Below are 17614 nucleotides of genomic sequence, written 5' to 3'. Positions count from 1 at the left end.
CACACAAACATGCATCAGACGTTAACACTGAAACAAGGATGCACTTTCTCCTATGCTGTCCAAAAAGGGTCTAAATTTCAGCTCCCCAGAAGACGGAGATAAATTGGCACACACATTAAGAAAAGGACAGACTGCTCCTTTTGGCAGCACGACACATTGCAGCCTTCTACAGCATGAGGTGAGACTGACATCAACCCACAATGCCAGACTTAATGTTCGTACATAATGTATCATAATGTTCAGTCTACTGAATGTGTGTGTGTGTGTGTGTGTGTGATGTCTGTGTGTGTGATGTGTGTGTGGTCTGTGTAAAACTTGTCATGTCATGTTACTGCTCATCCTGTCCTTTTCCTTAATCAGTCCCCTCAATATTTCCCATTTTAATTTTTTATTTGTATTACCTTTATTTATTATGTTTATTATGTATTTTATTATTACTTATATATGATTTGGCTGCACTGTATCTTAGCCACATTATTTACATGTCATGCTAACAAAGCCATGTTGAACGTTGAATTTGTATTTGACACTGAAGTTGTCTGCGCTTCCAACGACCACAGTGTGTAAGTGTGCGTGTGTGTGGGACTGCGAGAGTGTTCACCTGGCATGATGACGTCGGGGAAGCCGAGCTTGCGAGCGGTGATGGCTCCCCGGGTGATGATGTGTGGGTTCTCCCGCCGCACCGCCTCCAGCTCCCCACGGAACAGCTGCAGGGACACGATCAGACCTGCGCACGCAATTAAACACATACCGACTATCAGCCCTGCAGCCACAGTTAAATACACAAGGATACTGTATGTGTGTGTACATACAGTAGCTATGCACATACAAGCAAACACATTATATGGACTATCAAAACTGAACACACAATTACACACACACATCTCAGGCAGACACAAACACACACACACACACACACACACACACACACACACACACACACAAATATAAATAAACTGAATCTGATTCATACATGCACGTCATATGAGAAAAAAATATATAATAAACATAATAATTTAATACTAACTAGATGGGCATTTGTGTGCACACTTCTGCAAATTAGTGGAGCCATCATCCACACCATTATTCAGTGGCACTCTGAAACTGAATGGGTTCTTCCTTGACTTTTTTCCCTTCCTTACTACACCATCCCACCAAGTTTCATGCATTTTTTTGCGCAATTCTACTGACAGACAAACAAACCAAACTAAAAAGATAACCTCCTTGGCAGGGAAAATAACTGAGGTTTGATGCATACCATAGTTGGTGCTGGGAGCAGAGTATTTGGTGTTGGACTTGCGGATGATATTCTCCTGAATCTGGTACCAGTCGTTCTCATTATTGCACCTGGTTTAAAGAGAGGTTCTTTTACCAATCTCAACATGCACAATTAGAAAAAACAAGATAAAAATAAAACATCTATATATTGCTAATTTATGTTCTGTATTACGGTCAGTCCGACTCACGTGAAGACTTTGATCACAAAGTCCTTCTCTTCCCGTGGGTCCGTGATGGAGGTGAACACATCGGTCATGGCCAGCACGCCACAGCCATACGGCCTTCTGTACTGGACATGAGCTGGACCTTTCTTAGAGTCATTCAGCAACATCCGGCCTGCGAAACAGCCCAAGAGATTACGCACCCCTTCCTCAAAAAGCACTTATATCTCTCACTACTGCACAACATTAGTCCAAAAGTCCTAAAGATTCAGTATCTTGTAAAAGCAAGCACTCAAAAGTATAGTTCAAAGACGACCATACACAGATATTGATACTAATAGTCACTTCTAACAGTAAGATTAAGGGAAATGGGGCTAAAAGGGCTGAAATAAAGATTTTAAGTCATCAGGGATGCAATCAATAGAGGAAAAAACTATCCATTTCAAGAGGGGTAAATATATGATGTATCGGGTTACATAATGGATCAGGTTCTTCAGCTTGCGCTAATGGGGGCGTAATTGTCAGTTAGACACAGGAGGCCCCAGCAAACACAATCCAATTGAAAATGTGAATTGTAACTTTAGAGAACATTACAGACATGGTTCTGACCACTCTCAGCTAAGTCCAAGACCTCAGATGGATTCAAATGTCAAGCTCGGTATCCTATATAACCAGTCAAGGTAAGCTCATCATCTCTAGCTGAGAGGCTTACCAGTTCTGATAATGTGTGCCACGATGTAGAGATCTCGTTTCATGTCCTTACTGCTCAGATCCTGTGAAGGAAGCAGAAATGACCACCACGGTCAGCCTAGGATTTGGCCCTGATTCCCGAGCCTCGGGGGTTGAGTCACACCACACCACACCACACCACACCACACCACAGCACACCACACCTCCCCATACCTCCCATTATCTGGGTTGTTGCTAGCCTCCAGGCTGCACACACTAATTGTCTATCTGTGCACGACACTACATCTCTTCACTGCATTGTTTTGTGAACTGTCTGTATTTTCTTTAAATTTTCGAAGCAACCTTGGGTGTCTTAAAAGGCGCTTTGTAGATAAAATGTATTCTTATTTATTTACTATTATCAGAATAACAGAATAAAGAAGAGATTTTTCTCAACAATATCTTGTGAAAAAATAGTCATATTTTGTCTACATAAGAATATTTATGTACATACGTAAGAGTTACGTTATGTACATAAGAGATTTATTGTAAATAAGATCTTAAGTCTGCATTTGCAGACACCTCAGATACCCCCGACCCGCCCCGACCCGACCCACTTACTGTGAACAGAGCACACAGTCCGTCGGACTTCTCTGGATTTCTCGGTCCTCCGTTCTTATTCAGCTTTACAAGAAACTTCTCGCTGAAAGGCAGAACATTCCCACGTTAGTGCGGCAGGGACCAGAGGCCTCCTTTTTCAGCCTGAACTGCTTGGTGCTCCAGATCAGTTCAAGAGAGAGCTGGCTCTGTGAACAAGTCTCCATGGCACACACACCCATCTGAGCTGTGGATGATTAATGGATGCGCTACCACACGAATGTACTGTAGCGCTAAACCACGTCGCCCCAAAATATCATCAAACTCCTCATGTGAGTGCAACAGCTCAGTCAGCACTGTACAGTACGGTACGTGTTTGTTTGCCCATGCTCTGAAAATATACACCTGCATTTATTTGAAGACGGAGTGTCTGTATTCTTTTTTTCTTATTTTAATTTTTTTTAGCGTGGGTGTAGCCAGCCACCGCCGGGAGTTACCGTAATTTCCCGACTATTAGCTACGGCTTATACATTGATTTTGCAAATTTTCTTCAGCTATGAGGTTGATACAGGGGGGCAGTTACTGTAATATGGTGTTAATATGGTTTTGTTCCTTTTAACTTGCATAAAACACTGTCCTGCGGCTTATACACGATGCGGCTTATGTTGTTACATCTGTTATAGGGATTTTTATGAACTGTACCTGCACCACAAAGCGCACCTGTCGTTGGATAAGACAGCGGCGTCTAGCAGCGTTTCTTTCCCTCGCAACAGACTCTCCGTCTCTCTGTCAGTACAGTACAGCGCAGTACAGCACAGCACAGTGTGTCTCTGTTCCTACCTGATGCATTTGTTGTCTCGGGCGTCGTAGAGGCTGAAGAGGACGTCGGTGTCCTCGCTGATGCTGTTGTAGGTGAAGCTCTTCAGGTTCAGAGAGAGGTGGTGCGCCACCGGGGCACGGCACGGCTCGCCATGCCGCTGTCGAGGGTCTCCTCCCTGAAAGAGGTCATTTGATTTGATCCGTCATTCAGTAGCCCCCCGAATGAATAGCCATTAAATAGTAAATCAAATTAAATTGTAATTAAAGGGCAGACACGGTTTAAAAATACACCAAAAATAAAAGTTTAACTAAACACTAAAACAAGAAGAATGCATTACATAAAGATAATTCAACTAAAAAATTAAATTCATTAACATGTGGGCTACCATTCACACATAACTCTATGTGCTGCTAGTCACTCGTGTACTAACTGACCTGCTCGCCCACTCACTAACGATCATGGAAACTCATTAGTGGTGCGTTTGCTTTTACCTGCGTTTGACTGGGCTGGCCACAGTGGCGACTGGATGCATGCTGAAGAACAGGGACACAGAAGCCAGAATCGGGAATTCTTTATCGACCGTGCGAGAATTACACAAATATGACCTCAATTCTCTAAAAATCTGCAAAACCTCACATCAAATTTAGAACACAGCCACACAGTATAGGTATGCGGGCGAACACACACACACACACACACACACACACACACACACACACACAAAAGAAAACACTATATTTGTATTCTAAAGCTCTGGCCGCATATGAGTCAGCTTCTTACGGGTGATTTGATAATGGGATCACTATCTACCCACACATAAACACACACACACACTCACACACACGCACACAGACGCACACAGACACACACACACACGCGTGCACACGCGCACACACACACACACACACACACACACACACACACACACACACACACAAATGGGAGCAGTACTGTATGTACCTACAGCTTCATTAGCATACCAACATTTCCTACATATTCCTTCTGAGCATTTAATACTGATGATGATATGATGATAATGTTTTTCATTGATAGGATCCACTGAATTTTATCGCTACACTTGTGCGCTCACACGTGCGCACACACACTTGCACACACACACACACACACACACACACAAAACGTACCATTTTATAAAGTTCAGAGACACTGAATATTTCCGGGTCAACCATCTCAAACTCTTTTCTGGGCACGAGGTCCAAGCCGAGGTGTCTGCAAAGGAAGAGAGTTGTTTGTGAAAGTGCTTTGCTGGCACATACATACATCTGTGTTGATGGAGGATATACAGCAGCATTTCATTCCGCTTTCTATCTCACAATGTCTTGTAACAGGACCTCACTGACCACTACGCTAACCTGCTTTACTCCTCTCTCTTCAAATGGGTCAGCTAAACGGGTAATCAATAATGAGCTCCACAGTCTCTCCAGCAAAGAGCCCTTTTTCCCTCCTACTGTTCCCTCACACTTGGACTCGAGGTGTATAGATCTGAATCTTTTATGGTGCTTCATAGCCATGTTCATTGTTAATGGGCCTGCCAGCTGATTCACGCCGCCTACCAGCCCTATTCAAGCACGTACTGTATGTATATGAGGGTGGTCTTTTTCAGGCCTCCTGTCACTCATGCATCCGCTGCCTTTCAAACGGCACGGCTTGTCAGATGTGTTTAACACCCACCGCCACTGTCTTCGGCTCCGCCTCCTCTCTGTTCGCCGATCAGCCCTTCAAAGGCCTCCTCAATAGCTGCCTACTTCATTTGTTCTGCTCGAGTATAACATAGGCAATGTATTGAAAATGCTAGCGCTAATGACATGTTGCATCCTTTTCCGATTTCTCAACCGGTCCGTTTATTAGGGCATGTTAAATAAAATGTAGCCTGGAGAAATGGCTACCAATGAGTGTCATCTTAATGCAGTCACTCTCACGGCGTTGTTGCTGCTAGATCTGTTCCACTGCTGCTGCTGGCTGCTGGGGGAGCTTCTTGCTGCTTTCTCCGTTGTGCCGATGCATGGCTGCGTGAATTGGCAGGGAGTCTGTGTCCACAGCAGAATCTTACTATCATACTGCCAAGACTAAGTGTACTGCCTTCAGATATGTAGTTATATAAATCCCACATGTGATGAAAATGGTCTTGACTGGATGTAATCTCACAGTTCAGCGTAACTTTCAGAGCTGAAAGGTCCCCAAGATTCGCCTAAAAATACTTGGTATGCGCTGTGTCTTTTGCATGCTACATATTCAAACCTGGCTAAGCACTTTCAGATTTGAAAAGAATCACACAAGTTTTCAGCGCAGCAGTCTGGCTTGAATTGCTAACGACATGAAGGATTAATCAATTATTTATCCGTAGGTTCGTTATAATTTTCCATCCTGCTGAAGGAACACAATCTGTACTTTTTAGGCAGGTGGTGATGCATGACCCTTTCAGCTTCTTTCAGTCCATCATTCCAACTGCTTTAAGTGGTAATTACATGGCCAAATTGGGCAAGAAAAGCTTTTTTTTAATTCTTAAACCTGAGGCTGGGGTGTCAGGAGAGGGACAAGGCATAAATGTGGAGAAAATACGGAGTTCAGCTTTAAGATATCTTCAGGGTGCAATATTTTGTGACCTATCAGCAAAAAAATACATGATGTTTGCATTGGCCACATGCAGGTATCTGGTTCGAAAGAAAATGGAGTAGGTCATTCGTCAGCCCTTGTGGTGAACTGCCTGAGGCTCCTAAATAAATGTCAGAGTTTGCAATTCCTTTGCTTCTGATCTCTCTGCCTATTTACCAAGATCGGAGACCACATTGCTTGGTACCTCTACCCCACCATAAATAGCAATTAATTCTCGGCTAATCGCATTTTATGGTACGGTAATGACAGAGACCAATCAACAGGGTCACCCAGACAAGCAGGTCCCCTTATAGGGATGGCTCTTACTCATTGCCCCAGTCCAGTCGTAATGTGATATGGCGCTTGATTTCTCGAGTCTGCTCCTGCGTCATGTGACCCGAGATGAGCTGACGGCGCAGGTCAATGAGCTCGGTCATCACCTGACGGAGCTTCTGGAAGAGCTCCACTCTGTGCTTCTGCAACAAACCAATCACATGACACGCTGTCAACTCCACACCACACCCCAGGGAACCCCCACTGAATACGGTCAGCTTTGTGCATTATTTCAAAGGCATATTTTGGACATTTCATTGTTTATGTAACTCAACAATGGGAAGAATGGGTTGGCAGATTGAGAGAGAAAAGGAGAGAGACAGAAAGAGAGACGCTATACAAGGCAGCAGAAATCAGAGTTACACATTAGCCCTGCTTGACAGGATGTTACATCAGCGCAGCCTGAGGCTTGCTTCCTGTTTAAAGGCTCTGGGAGAGATTATGCAACCCCCTATATCACCACGGCAACGCAGCTACTCTTACAGAGTAACCACATACTCTCTCACACACACACACACACACACACACACACACACACACACACACACACACACACACACACACACACACACACACACACACACACACACACACACAGACACATACACAGACACATACACAGACACACACACACACACACACACAGAGAGACACAGACACACACACGCAATATGAAAGCACATAAAAGACAAACATTGTGCATCATTGTTAAATGAAACTGATTAAATAAACTCTCACCACATAGAGTTGTTTCCATAACACTGCCCATTCTTGCAATGTACTGGTGGTTTCTGTGATGATGGGATCTTCCAGGGGAACAACGGTCTCCCCCTGCCTGTGACAACGACAGAGACATACGCACACACAGTCTCCATTAGATCAAGTGCAAACACCGCTGTGATCCTTCAGCACATGACAACCACGGGGAAGACTGGGAGAAATTGGGTTTGTCTCCTTAATGCACAAAGCAGGTTCTTCATAAATAACCCAGACGAACTAAGATATTTCACTTTGAGCATTTCGGTGGGCTTTTGTGTGCATGTGCATATGCGATGTGTGAGTGTGTGTGTGTGTGTGTGTGTGTGTGTGTGTGTGTGTGAGTGTGTGTGTGTGTGTGTGTGTGTGTGTGTGTGTGTGTGTGTGTGTGTGTGTGTGTGTGTGTGTGCGCGTGCGTGTGTGTGTGCACATGTGCACTCACCCCCTGTTGCTCACAATGGCTTTCTTCAAGTGTACATAGTTGATAGGAAAGATTCCCTTTAAGAAAGAAGCAAAATAAATTATAAATGCAGCTCCCTTCATGGTCTTTCCCTTAAATTCAGTAATGCTAAATCAGTCTTAATTTACAAATGAAAAGCCGTCAAAAGGAGTTTTAGTCTAAAACTACTTAAAAGGCATACAAAAACCACCAGTAAAATTTAGCTGACATGCTATCTGGTGTGCTTGCCAATATAGTTAGCATCGTCATGCTGTGAAAATTCCTCTATTTTCACAGGGTGCTCTGTCCAGGAGCCTAGAAGCACATAGTGCATATCTTAGGCTCATCTGTCCCTCATATACTACATAATCATAAACTGTACCATCAAAAACAGAAATAGAAGAACATACAAAAACTAGATGCCTATGAAAACCTCTGAAAAGTGGCAAATTCTTGCATAGTGTTTGCTTTAAAGAATTACTTCTACATAGACTCCCAACCTGACATAATGCATGCATTGTGTCTATTAGCATGATACATTCATTATGTAACACCAGACGGCTGGTCTCACGGGCAAAGTAAAGTGGCTGCCCTGCTGCTAGTGAAATCCTGTGATCTATGCATGCAAACATAGACATGACTGTGTTATAATACCTTGACTGTAGGCTTTCGAGTGGAGAAACCTCTGTACCATCCTATAACAGAAGTCATACTGTGTCATTCTACAAGGCACATATCCTACACAATTAATGATTTCTGGTCATTGTTTAAACTATCGCTATATGAAATAATAATATTATTTTAATAACAGCACATAACATTAATAAACAATTCATTACATTAATAATACATTAACAACAGTGCTTTATTTCAGTGCATGGGTATAAAATATTGCCTGGTAACGGTTAACTGTAAAAATCCTCCGCATGACACAGCGCCAAAGTGACACGGTTCAGGTTAGGTCCCTGTGGAACTGTTGACTCACCCTCGCACTTCTCCAGAATCTGCACCATCTCCCCGATCTCCAGCAGCAGCGCCTGAGCCACGGAGCTACGGAAGCTGCAGACCACTGCAAACAAGAGCACAGAACCACCTCTGGTCAAGCCGTGCTGAACACACACAGGACCACACACAACCTCTCTGGTTTAGCTATGCTAAACACATACAAGACCACACACAACCTCTCTGGTCAAGCTATGCTAAACACATACAGGAGCACACACAACCTCTGATCAAGTCATGCTAAACACATACAGGAGCACACACAACCTCTGATCAAGTCATGCTAAACACATACAGGAGCACACACAACCTCTGATCAAGTCATGCTAAACACATACAGGAGCACACACAACCTCTGATCAAGTCATGCTAAACACATAGAGTGTAATGAGGATGAGCCAGCTTTACCCCCTTCTCTCTCAATCTATTTGTATTAAATTCTTAGTGAATTTACTTAGTTATTAGTTAGTGGCACCTCTGCACAGGAAAGTTGAGCTGCTAAATGCCATTTCACTACAAGTATCTCTATGTATGTGACAAATACAATCCTTGTATCCTTGTAGGCTAACCTTGTAAACTTGTATCCTTGTAAGCAACATGAATCAATGCTTTCTAGCTAATCAAGTCCAGTAAGGGCAAGGAGTTTCCTTCACATCCTTTGACATAATACCAGAGCACGCTAAAGACAATGGTAAGATAATCACAAGAGCTAAAAATCGTAGGATATAAGCATACATGGATTCATTAATATGAAGACTGACAATGTCATAATGTCAAGAAATTGCCTACTATATAATATAATCCATTTAAGGGATGCCTTGTTCTGTTTAATATGTTGTAGCAATGCTATATAAACGCCACAGCCCAACTCCAATGCTAATGCTTAGAGTGTTGCTCAAACAGATGCCATTGGTACCACTAGAATTTTCTGCTAGGAAAAAAAAAGAACTGAAACGCTTAAAGGTTTATCCTAATGAAACATATCTTGACAATGATGAACAACAATGACCTGAAATGATAGAGAGAACATTGTGGAGGTTTAATGACTTTGCCTCTATCACCACCACTATACGTTGTATTCATCCTCTGTCCCTGAAGGAAAAAGAACTTGCGCTTAATGCAATTACATATGCCATACAAATGGCTACTTTGACGGGCACAAGCAAAATGGTCTGCATTTATAAAGCACTTCTCCGCTGAAAGCACTCAAAGCTCTTCTCTACCTGCTCTAATGCAAGACTCTGCGAACACTTTGGAGGTTCAATGTCTTGTTCAAGGACACTTTCTCATATTGCGAGGAGGAGCCAAGCTTGAACCGGGAACCCCCTCTTAGAATAGCGCAGAGCAGAGCAGGGACAGAGCCCCGTATCTGGTGGAAGAACACCAGATCACAAGTGTCGGAGCATGCGGCTCAGGTTTTCAGATGTTGTGCAAACCCGTTCGGTTAAATGGCAGGTTCCAGTACTTTCCGGGGTAAAAAAAAAAAAAGAAAGAGCAGGTGAGCATTCCCTTTGTGTGCTAGAGATGATTCATCCCGGCGGTAGAGGCTCTCTCTCTCTCTCTCTCTCTCACTGGAGAAAGTGTAGTGGTGAGAGTGTTTATTTTAGTCATATCTATTTCCTTATGGCAAGACTCCACAGACGCTCGCTAAACCCACATATGTGTACAAAAACGCTCCCCACTGCAGCGCTTAGGAGAACCGGTCCATGACTCATGACGATAATGAACCAATCAACAGTTGCAGAGGCCCAGTGTGGGGGAGGGGCCTCGGGCCTCAATTTTCCTACTGTGGTAACTATAGCAACAAAATATATGCACTAACACTAGGTTATCTTCTTTGCCAGATTACATCCACCTCTGTACACACACACACACACACACACAGAGAGAGAGAGAGAGAGAGAGACACACACACACACATACACACACACACACACACACACACACACACACATACTCACAACAACACATGTAGATAGCCACACATACACTTATGTATAGGGCAAACAAATGATGGGGCAGAATATAACGCTGATTGATGCCATGACTCAGGCTGGCGCATCCTCTCGAGATCCTGAATCCCCCATAATTAGGGCCGGCACAGCACCAAGGCAGGGCGGGTTGGTTGGCTGTGGACGACGTGGGAAGGGAATGGCTCAAGAGAGGACTTCCAGGGTGGCGAGGGCGGACTAAATTCCTGGGCTGTGTGGAGAGGCGGCCAGCCTGGTGTTTGGTGGCGGAGAGAGAGAAGCAGGACTTGCCACAGTTCTGAAACAAGGCCACCCTCATTCTCCAGCTTACCCCAAACCATGCATGATGATGGCACCGCACAGTAGATCAAATGTGCTGAGATCAGAAATACCCTGCTTAAGGAATCAAGAGTCAGGCTTTACCGCTTATTTGTGTCCTGCTAACTTTCTGCTTGTGCTGATGTGTGCAATTTGGACAGGTATGTTATACACTTTTCATCGCTCCCCCAAAGTGTGTCATACCTAGGAGCTAAAGGTGTTATTGAAAGAGTATGTTTAGGAGTAAGAGCAAGCACAGCCTCACTTTTCTGGAAAAGTAGCAGCTGTTTAGTGTGTGTGTGTGTGTGTGTGTGTGTGTGTTTCTGTACAGCTGCTATTCCAAAACGACAATGCATGATGGCAGACAGATGCCGGAGCTTTACATTGCCTGCAGCAGCAAAGAACACACACACACACACACACACACAAACACACATTCTCACACACACACACACACACACACACACACACACACACACACACACACACACACACACACACACACACACACACACACACACACACACACACACACACACACACACACACTCGGTATAGTAATTGCTTTTATTTAAAAGCACAGTGTACTAAACACTCTCATCCCAATTCTTTAAATCAGATAATCTCAAGCTCTATTTCCTCAATAAGCTCTGTGGCACTGTCCTGCTCATTCCTCCCTCCACTGTTATTGTGATCATCACTCTACCCTATCAAACACAACTTCAACATGCTACTCCCATGAACGTCTACAGTGTGTGTGTGTGTGTGTGTGTGTGTGTGTGTGTGTGTGTGTGTCTGTGTGTCTGTGTGTGTCTGTGTGTGTCTGTGTGTGTGTGAATACACTGTGACAGGAGACAACACACCTCACCAAAGGCATACCTAGCTACATGCAGAGCCAGCTCCAATCAAGAGTTATGCATCTGAATACATCTGAACCATCACTGATCGCCATGTCCCATTCCAGGGGTCCATAGCAATAGCCACGGGAATGTAACACTGACAACTGACCCTGATAAACTCCACATCTACTGCATGTGGACTAGCTGTCCACTACCTGACCTGACAACACTGAGCAGACACAGAGTTGCTCTGAAAATGTTTAGTATGTTTCTGTAAGGCACTTCACAAAGTGCTCAGGGATCTCATCTCAATAATAATGCAACTGGTCTGAAGTATTGTGACTACACCATGATTTTAATCAGATGCGCTGGTGCCGGGCTTAGGGGTCCTCCACAAACAGGGACGGCAAATTCTCCTCTACTCACACACCTACTTCTGACCTCCATTTCTCTACGCACGTGTCCCGACCTTTTACCCATGACTCTGCGAACGCGTAACCCAAATAAACCCAGCAGCTCTGCTAGCGAGGGAGGGAGGCTTGGGATCATAGCCAGCCACCAAATCCACTTCATCTGTGTGAAATGAAGGACAGTAGAAAGTGGAGCGGTGAGCCATCCACACTCCCCTGCTGTGCCACCCCTCAGCTTGAAAGGTAGCTGGAACATCTGTTCACCGGAGGTCAGGACAACAAGCATGACACTCCACATATCACTCCCGATCAGCCAACATTTTTACACTAACCAGACAATCAGCTCCTCCCACATCATCTACTTTCCTCAACACCTCTTACTGACTGACAAACGCCCTTGCACTTACTGCTCATTTCTGCTGTTGTTGGCATTGTGGCACTAGAATTGATACTTAGGGGTTCACCTCAAAGGGCTCCTCAGTCACTTAAGCTTCACTGGCAGTATTGTCAGTCATTGTTACTGAAGGTCTCCTCTGTATTGTAGTTTGAATGCTATTCCTCATTTTGCAAGTCGCTTTGGATAAAAGAATCTGCCACATGAACAAATGTACAGTTAAAAGTGAAACCAAACTTCCTGCATCCAGATCTTTATCCAGATTAGTGTGTAAGACGATAACAGGGGATGACTGTCAGGAGATATGGATGACACTTGAAAATTATTTTCAATTCTGAAGTAATTAAGACCATTTGTTTATAAGCTATGTGAAAAGACACACAAACAAACACACACGCACGCACATACACACACACACACACACACACACACACACACACACACACACACACACACACACCTGATTACAATACCCTTTTCTGTCCGGCAATTGGGGACTAAGGTAGAAATAATGTTATGATAAATACACATATGATTAACAAAGGAACGTAGCTGCCACTGTAAAAAAAAAATTTAAAGTGTATTTCTGTATTCAGAATCACCAGAAAGACTGACTGAATAACTAATGATCATGAGGCTTGAGGCTGACTAACAATATTATGCTCAATTTAGTTTGAACTACACTGGAAATCTGAATGTTGGAATGTCCTTAAATTCACAACCATTCATCAATACAGGAGATTTATTTAAAATAGCAGTCAATAAAATTAACCAAATGAGTGCACTAAAGGTCACTACAGACACATCTAAGAGTAGATTATCCTACAAAGTCGTGGAAAATGCTAGTTGACCTGATATCTGCTGCTTGACTTGTTTAAAGACAACACAGCTGTTATTTCCCCCCTCCATGTGGTGGTCGTGGCTGTTCCACTATGATGTGAATTGACATGCTTCTGGTCCTCCATCCCCCCACACACTAATGACTCCACATAATCCCACCACAGACTTCGCCCAGCATCCTTTCCATCCCTCAAAGCCCTACAAATGCCAGCATCTCATAACGCTAAAAGACTCAAACCTGCTGTTGGGGGGAAACTATATCAAATAACCGAAGTGAAAAAGGTGTCCCATTTCCTTCATACTGTACCACGGGATTACAGTAGCATACAGTACATACATGTAAGGGGATTAGAACACAGATACACATGACCCTCCATCAGGAATTAAAAATCACACCTCATCTGAGGTTGCAGGGGGGGAAATCGGACTGCGACCACTAGCTCTTCAAACTATTACAAGCTCAAAAAGGTGTTAGTGAGTGTAGCCTATTTTCAGAATTGCAGGAAAACTGCTCTGTCTGTATGAAATGACTCAAGCACACTCATCATTACCATCTTCCATTGCCCTATAGGAGAACATGCTGATCTGACCAATGGCTGACTGCCCTAACAGCATGTTACACACATTCAGAGCCCAGACATTGAGACAATGCATAAAGACAAACAGATATGGACCTGTAGTATATGGGTGAGATTTATCAAGATGCATGATTAGAATATTAAGGAAAAACAGTTATAATAGTGACTTGATAACAGTGAAAACAATACATTGAAAGGTTACTGATGAAGTCACCCATACGTATATTAGTGGCGCACACACACACACACACACACACACACACACACACACACACACACACACAATAAATATACAATAAATATATATGTAATACATATTAAATAATAAATATGTATTTATTTATTTATGTATTTATATTTATATACTTCATATGAATAGGCATACCACCAAGTTTGTAAAGATCAAACTAGATCTCAGCAGACTAAATGACAGTAATGTCATCAGTAGTATCACATTAGCTTTCATTAACTCATCTTTTGTGGTTCGTGAAAGATAGGCAGGACAGGTATTTTCCTGGATTCATTTCGAAGCAGTTCCTACTCTGATAACGTCAAGATTACACTGAGAGAGAAAAATGACTCATTTCAAGCATGGGCACAATCGCAAACCCTCAACTACTGCTGGTAGCGCGTACACGAGTCTACATATCAGCACCACGGACAGCAACACTCTTTTACGGTCATCTCCAGATCTGATATATTAGAACCCCCAACCATCAGCGTATCGGTCGGTCGATATAGCTCCCCATGGAGAGATGTCAAAAAATACTGGTCTGAAACGTTGAGAAAAGACCGCTGATTTTAAAAGATTTGCTCTGCAGCTCCTCTGGGACTCGTTCGTGTTGATGTTCTGACGGGAAAGCAACACCCCCGCATTTTGAAGCTCGCCTACCCGCACCTGTTGGAGGTTCTCCGTTGTAACATCTCAGTAGCTCATGTCTGATTATGATTTCAGCGATATATATAATAAAAGATAAACTAATCCCTATGATTGTTTGGGGATTCCACTTACAATCGGTAGCCAAGGCTATCTCACAAAATGGTCTCAGATCTTAGGGTTAGTCAGATGATGTCAGGCCGTGAAGCCAGCAGAGCTCGCACTGAGAGATGGCCTCTAATTGCCAGAATTCTGATCAACAAGCGCGAAGCAATGCACGTAATTCTATAGCTTGGTTTCAGTAGGCTACATGTACACAATTTCAATGAATCATGATTCATTTGCTAAAGTAAACCTAACCTCGAAAACGTGAAGATATTAATTCATAATCATCGGATGGTAGCAGCAATGTTATTTAGCCAGTAGCCAACGAAACAAACCATGCAGGAAAAATTAGCTGAGATTGCTTACATGGCCATGAAATGATAGCCCATTCCCCTCCTCCCCCCTTTCCAAAATAAATATAATGCCTTAAATTAACAACATAAAACATAGATAAAAATAATTTTTTGTAAATTATACATTAAAATCAACTCACCAACTCCTAATTTCTCCTCCTCTGTAGGTGCCCACATTTTGCTGTAGGTCGATGCTATATCCTCACAAATCTCAACCTCATTCCTGTATGTCGTGGGAGGATGATCTTTGGATGAAAGCTACATCACTTTTGAGTTCGGCCTTTCTTGTTCTACACTTCATGCCATCGCGAAAGAATAAGATCGTGAAAACAAGCTCGAAGCCTGAGCCTGTGTGTCTCAGATCGGTTAGCTTCGCTCTTTCGACACAGCCTCCGCGCCAGCAGTTGATGCAGTCTCCAGTTGTGCACGGATATTGGATCTCCGAGCCTTATTACCGCAGGAGCATCCACACCGAAGCCAAACTAATTAGATGTATTTTTCGTGAAACCTCCTGAGAAATTGTACCCCCAACTCAGTCCCTAAAACGGGATATATCTTAATTAGGCCTCCCGTAATTTCCGCTGTTTAAAACGCCATATAACGACTGCGAGGCTTGTGTGTGAGCTGGTACTACTGACGGAGAATTCGTATACGAGCCTACAGCGTATAAGGATGCGCCATCTTCACGAGCATCACATGACACGAGCTGTCAGCAACGTTCTATGAAGGTTCTGAAGATGCCAGCTGTCTTGTCGGGTAAAAGAGCGATCATTATTTCTCATTGGTTAAAGCTTATACACCTTGGCAATTGAGACCTTTCTGATTCTCGATCTGCACCCATTGTTCGTCCCTTTGGCATATGAACCAGTTCTCCTTTGAATTATTTGGATGTGGCTATGTCAAGTGTCTACACACTGTCACCATCTCGACGCAAGCTATAAAATACATGCACACACGCTTGAAATGGGCTCCCGATCTAGGCTAGCGCTGATTTCAAAGGATTAAGCTACATTAATAAAAGTAAGATATATGCCACGTCTACTAAATTAATAAACATGGGATATTCCCATTTGACGCTTACGGGACAATAACATGATTAACAACGAACGGGGCTGTGATTAAAGCTCTGGACGAACAGTGATAGTCCACTTGAAACGAGGGAATGATTCACCACTCACTCAGCGCAGGGATGCACAGTTGAATGACTGCATTCCTTTTCAAAACTTGCTATTAATGTTTTCAAAATAAGAAGATGAGATGGGATGAGGTTTAAACACACATAGCACGAAACTGACTTTCTTGGCTATTCTATTGATAAAATATGTTACAGGGCAGGCATTCAACTCCGGTTGCCTAGTATTAAAGCTGCCTCGCTCTATATGCGTAGGCTACTGTCCGCATGGACTGATTTGGTGATGCACATCACTGGCTTTAATATTACAGTAGCCTAAGCGTCTCTCCCCTCATATAACTTAAGAACAATGCAAAGTCGTGTCCAAGATCAAGAGATGACTACTGCCATGACTAATGCCCCGTCCACAATACATTTAGACTGTTTGGGTTTGAAAAGTCATGGACCTGAAATCTTACCTGTTACACCTTCAAACAACAGAACTCCCTTCTCTCATGAGAGAATGACAATGAAGATTATAGGGACAAATCTATCACTTTCAGTGTGAAGAAACCCATATATTTAGAGGGGGGGGGGGGAGTGGACCCAACTTGATCATGGATTTTCTCCTGTGTTCAAAGTGCATAGTATCAAATATGGTCATCTAGAAATCTATCTGGGATTAAATTCACTACTAATCAAGTGCTAGTGGCTCCCCATTTCAGTCCTCAGGCAACCCACACAGACTGCAGTTGAAACAGTTGTAATAGTTCATGAAGCCAGATACTTCATGACTTTATGTACACCCAGCATAACGATTGCGAGACAGTTAGTCATGCTTATTTTCCGGGAAATGATATGACTGTGACTGAAGTGACTGCTTTAAATTGGATGAACAGTACTGCATACCATTAAAATGCCTGGCTTGGTAGTAACTCACAGGGCAATGAATATAGTCATTGTTCATAAAGTCATCGTCAGCATGACTGGGTTAGGGTAGTTAAAAGCTTCTCAGTATGGGTCAGAACAAACCGTTTCCGAGCATATGCCTGCCCTGTCAGTGAAAGAGGTTTGGACTACAAACATACTTGCTCCTTTTTGTAAAATAATTATAAAGAGACATCCCAAAATTGATATGCTCTCTGTCCTTG

At 43.2% G+C, this 17614-nt stretch overlaps 1 protein-coding gene across 1 annotated transcript in view; it reads right to left on the bottom strand.

Annotated features, from left to right (window-relative positions):
• The window catches only part of LOC134077641 (dedicator of cytokinesis protein 3-like), a gene marked incomplete at its 3' end in the record, with an annotated part of 41426 nt that extends 23825 nt beyond the window's left edge, over positions 1-17601 (bottom strand). The window contains exons 1-14 of the mRNA XM_062533342.1: positions 15493-17601; positions 8652-8735; positions 8321-8361; positions 7670-7725; positions 7210-7306; positions 6466-6614; positions 4671-4755; positions 4017-4058; positions 3546-3700; positions 2730-2811; positions 2152-2212; positions 1467-1614; positions 1259-1347; positions 602-727 (exon numbers count right to left, since the gene is read on the bottom strand). Coding sequence (XP_062389326.1) covers positions 602-727; positions 1259-1347; positions 1467-1614; positions 2152-2212; positions 2730-2811; positions 3546-3700; positions 4017-4058; positions 4671-4755; positions 6466-6614; positions 7210-7306; positions 7670-7725; positions 8321-8361; positions 8652-8735; positions 15493-15529 — 1252 coding nt within the window. The remainder of the gene's footprint in view (positions 1-601; positions 728-1258; positions 1348-1466; positions 1615-2151; positions 2213-2729; positions 2812-3545; positions 3701-4016; positions 4059-4670; positions 4756-6465; positions 6615-7209; positions 7307-7669; positions 7726-8320; positions 8362-8651; positions 8736-15492) is intronic.
• Between the last annotated feature and the right edge of the window lie 13 nt (positions 17602-17614).

This window comes from Sardina pilchardus, chromosome 3 (assembly GCF_963854185.1).
Source record: "Sardina pilchardus chromosome 3, fSarPil1.1, whole genome shotgun sequence".
NCBI classification, from domain to species: Eukaryota; Metazoa; Chordata; class Actinopteri; order Clupeiformes; family Clupeidae; genus Sardina; species Sardina pilchardus.
The sequence above is the reverse complement of the archived record's forward strand: the minus strand, read 5'-3'. Positions and strand labels throughout refer to the sequence as shown.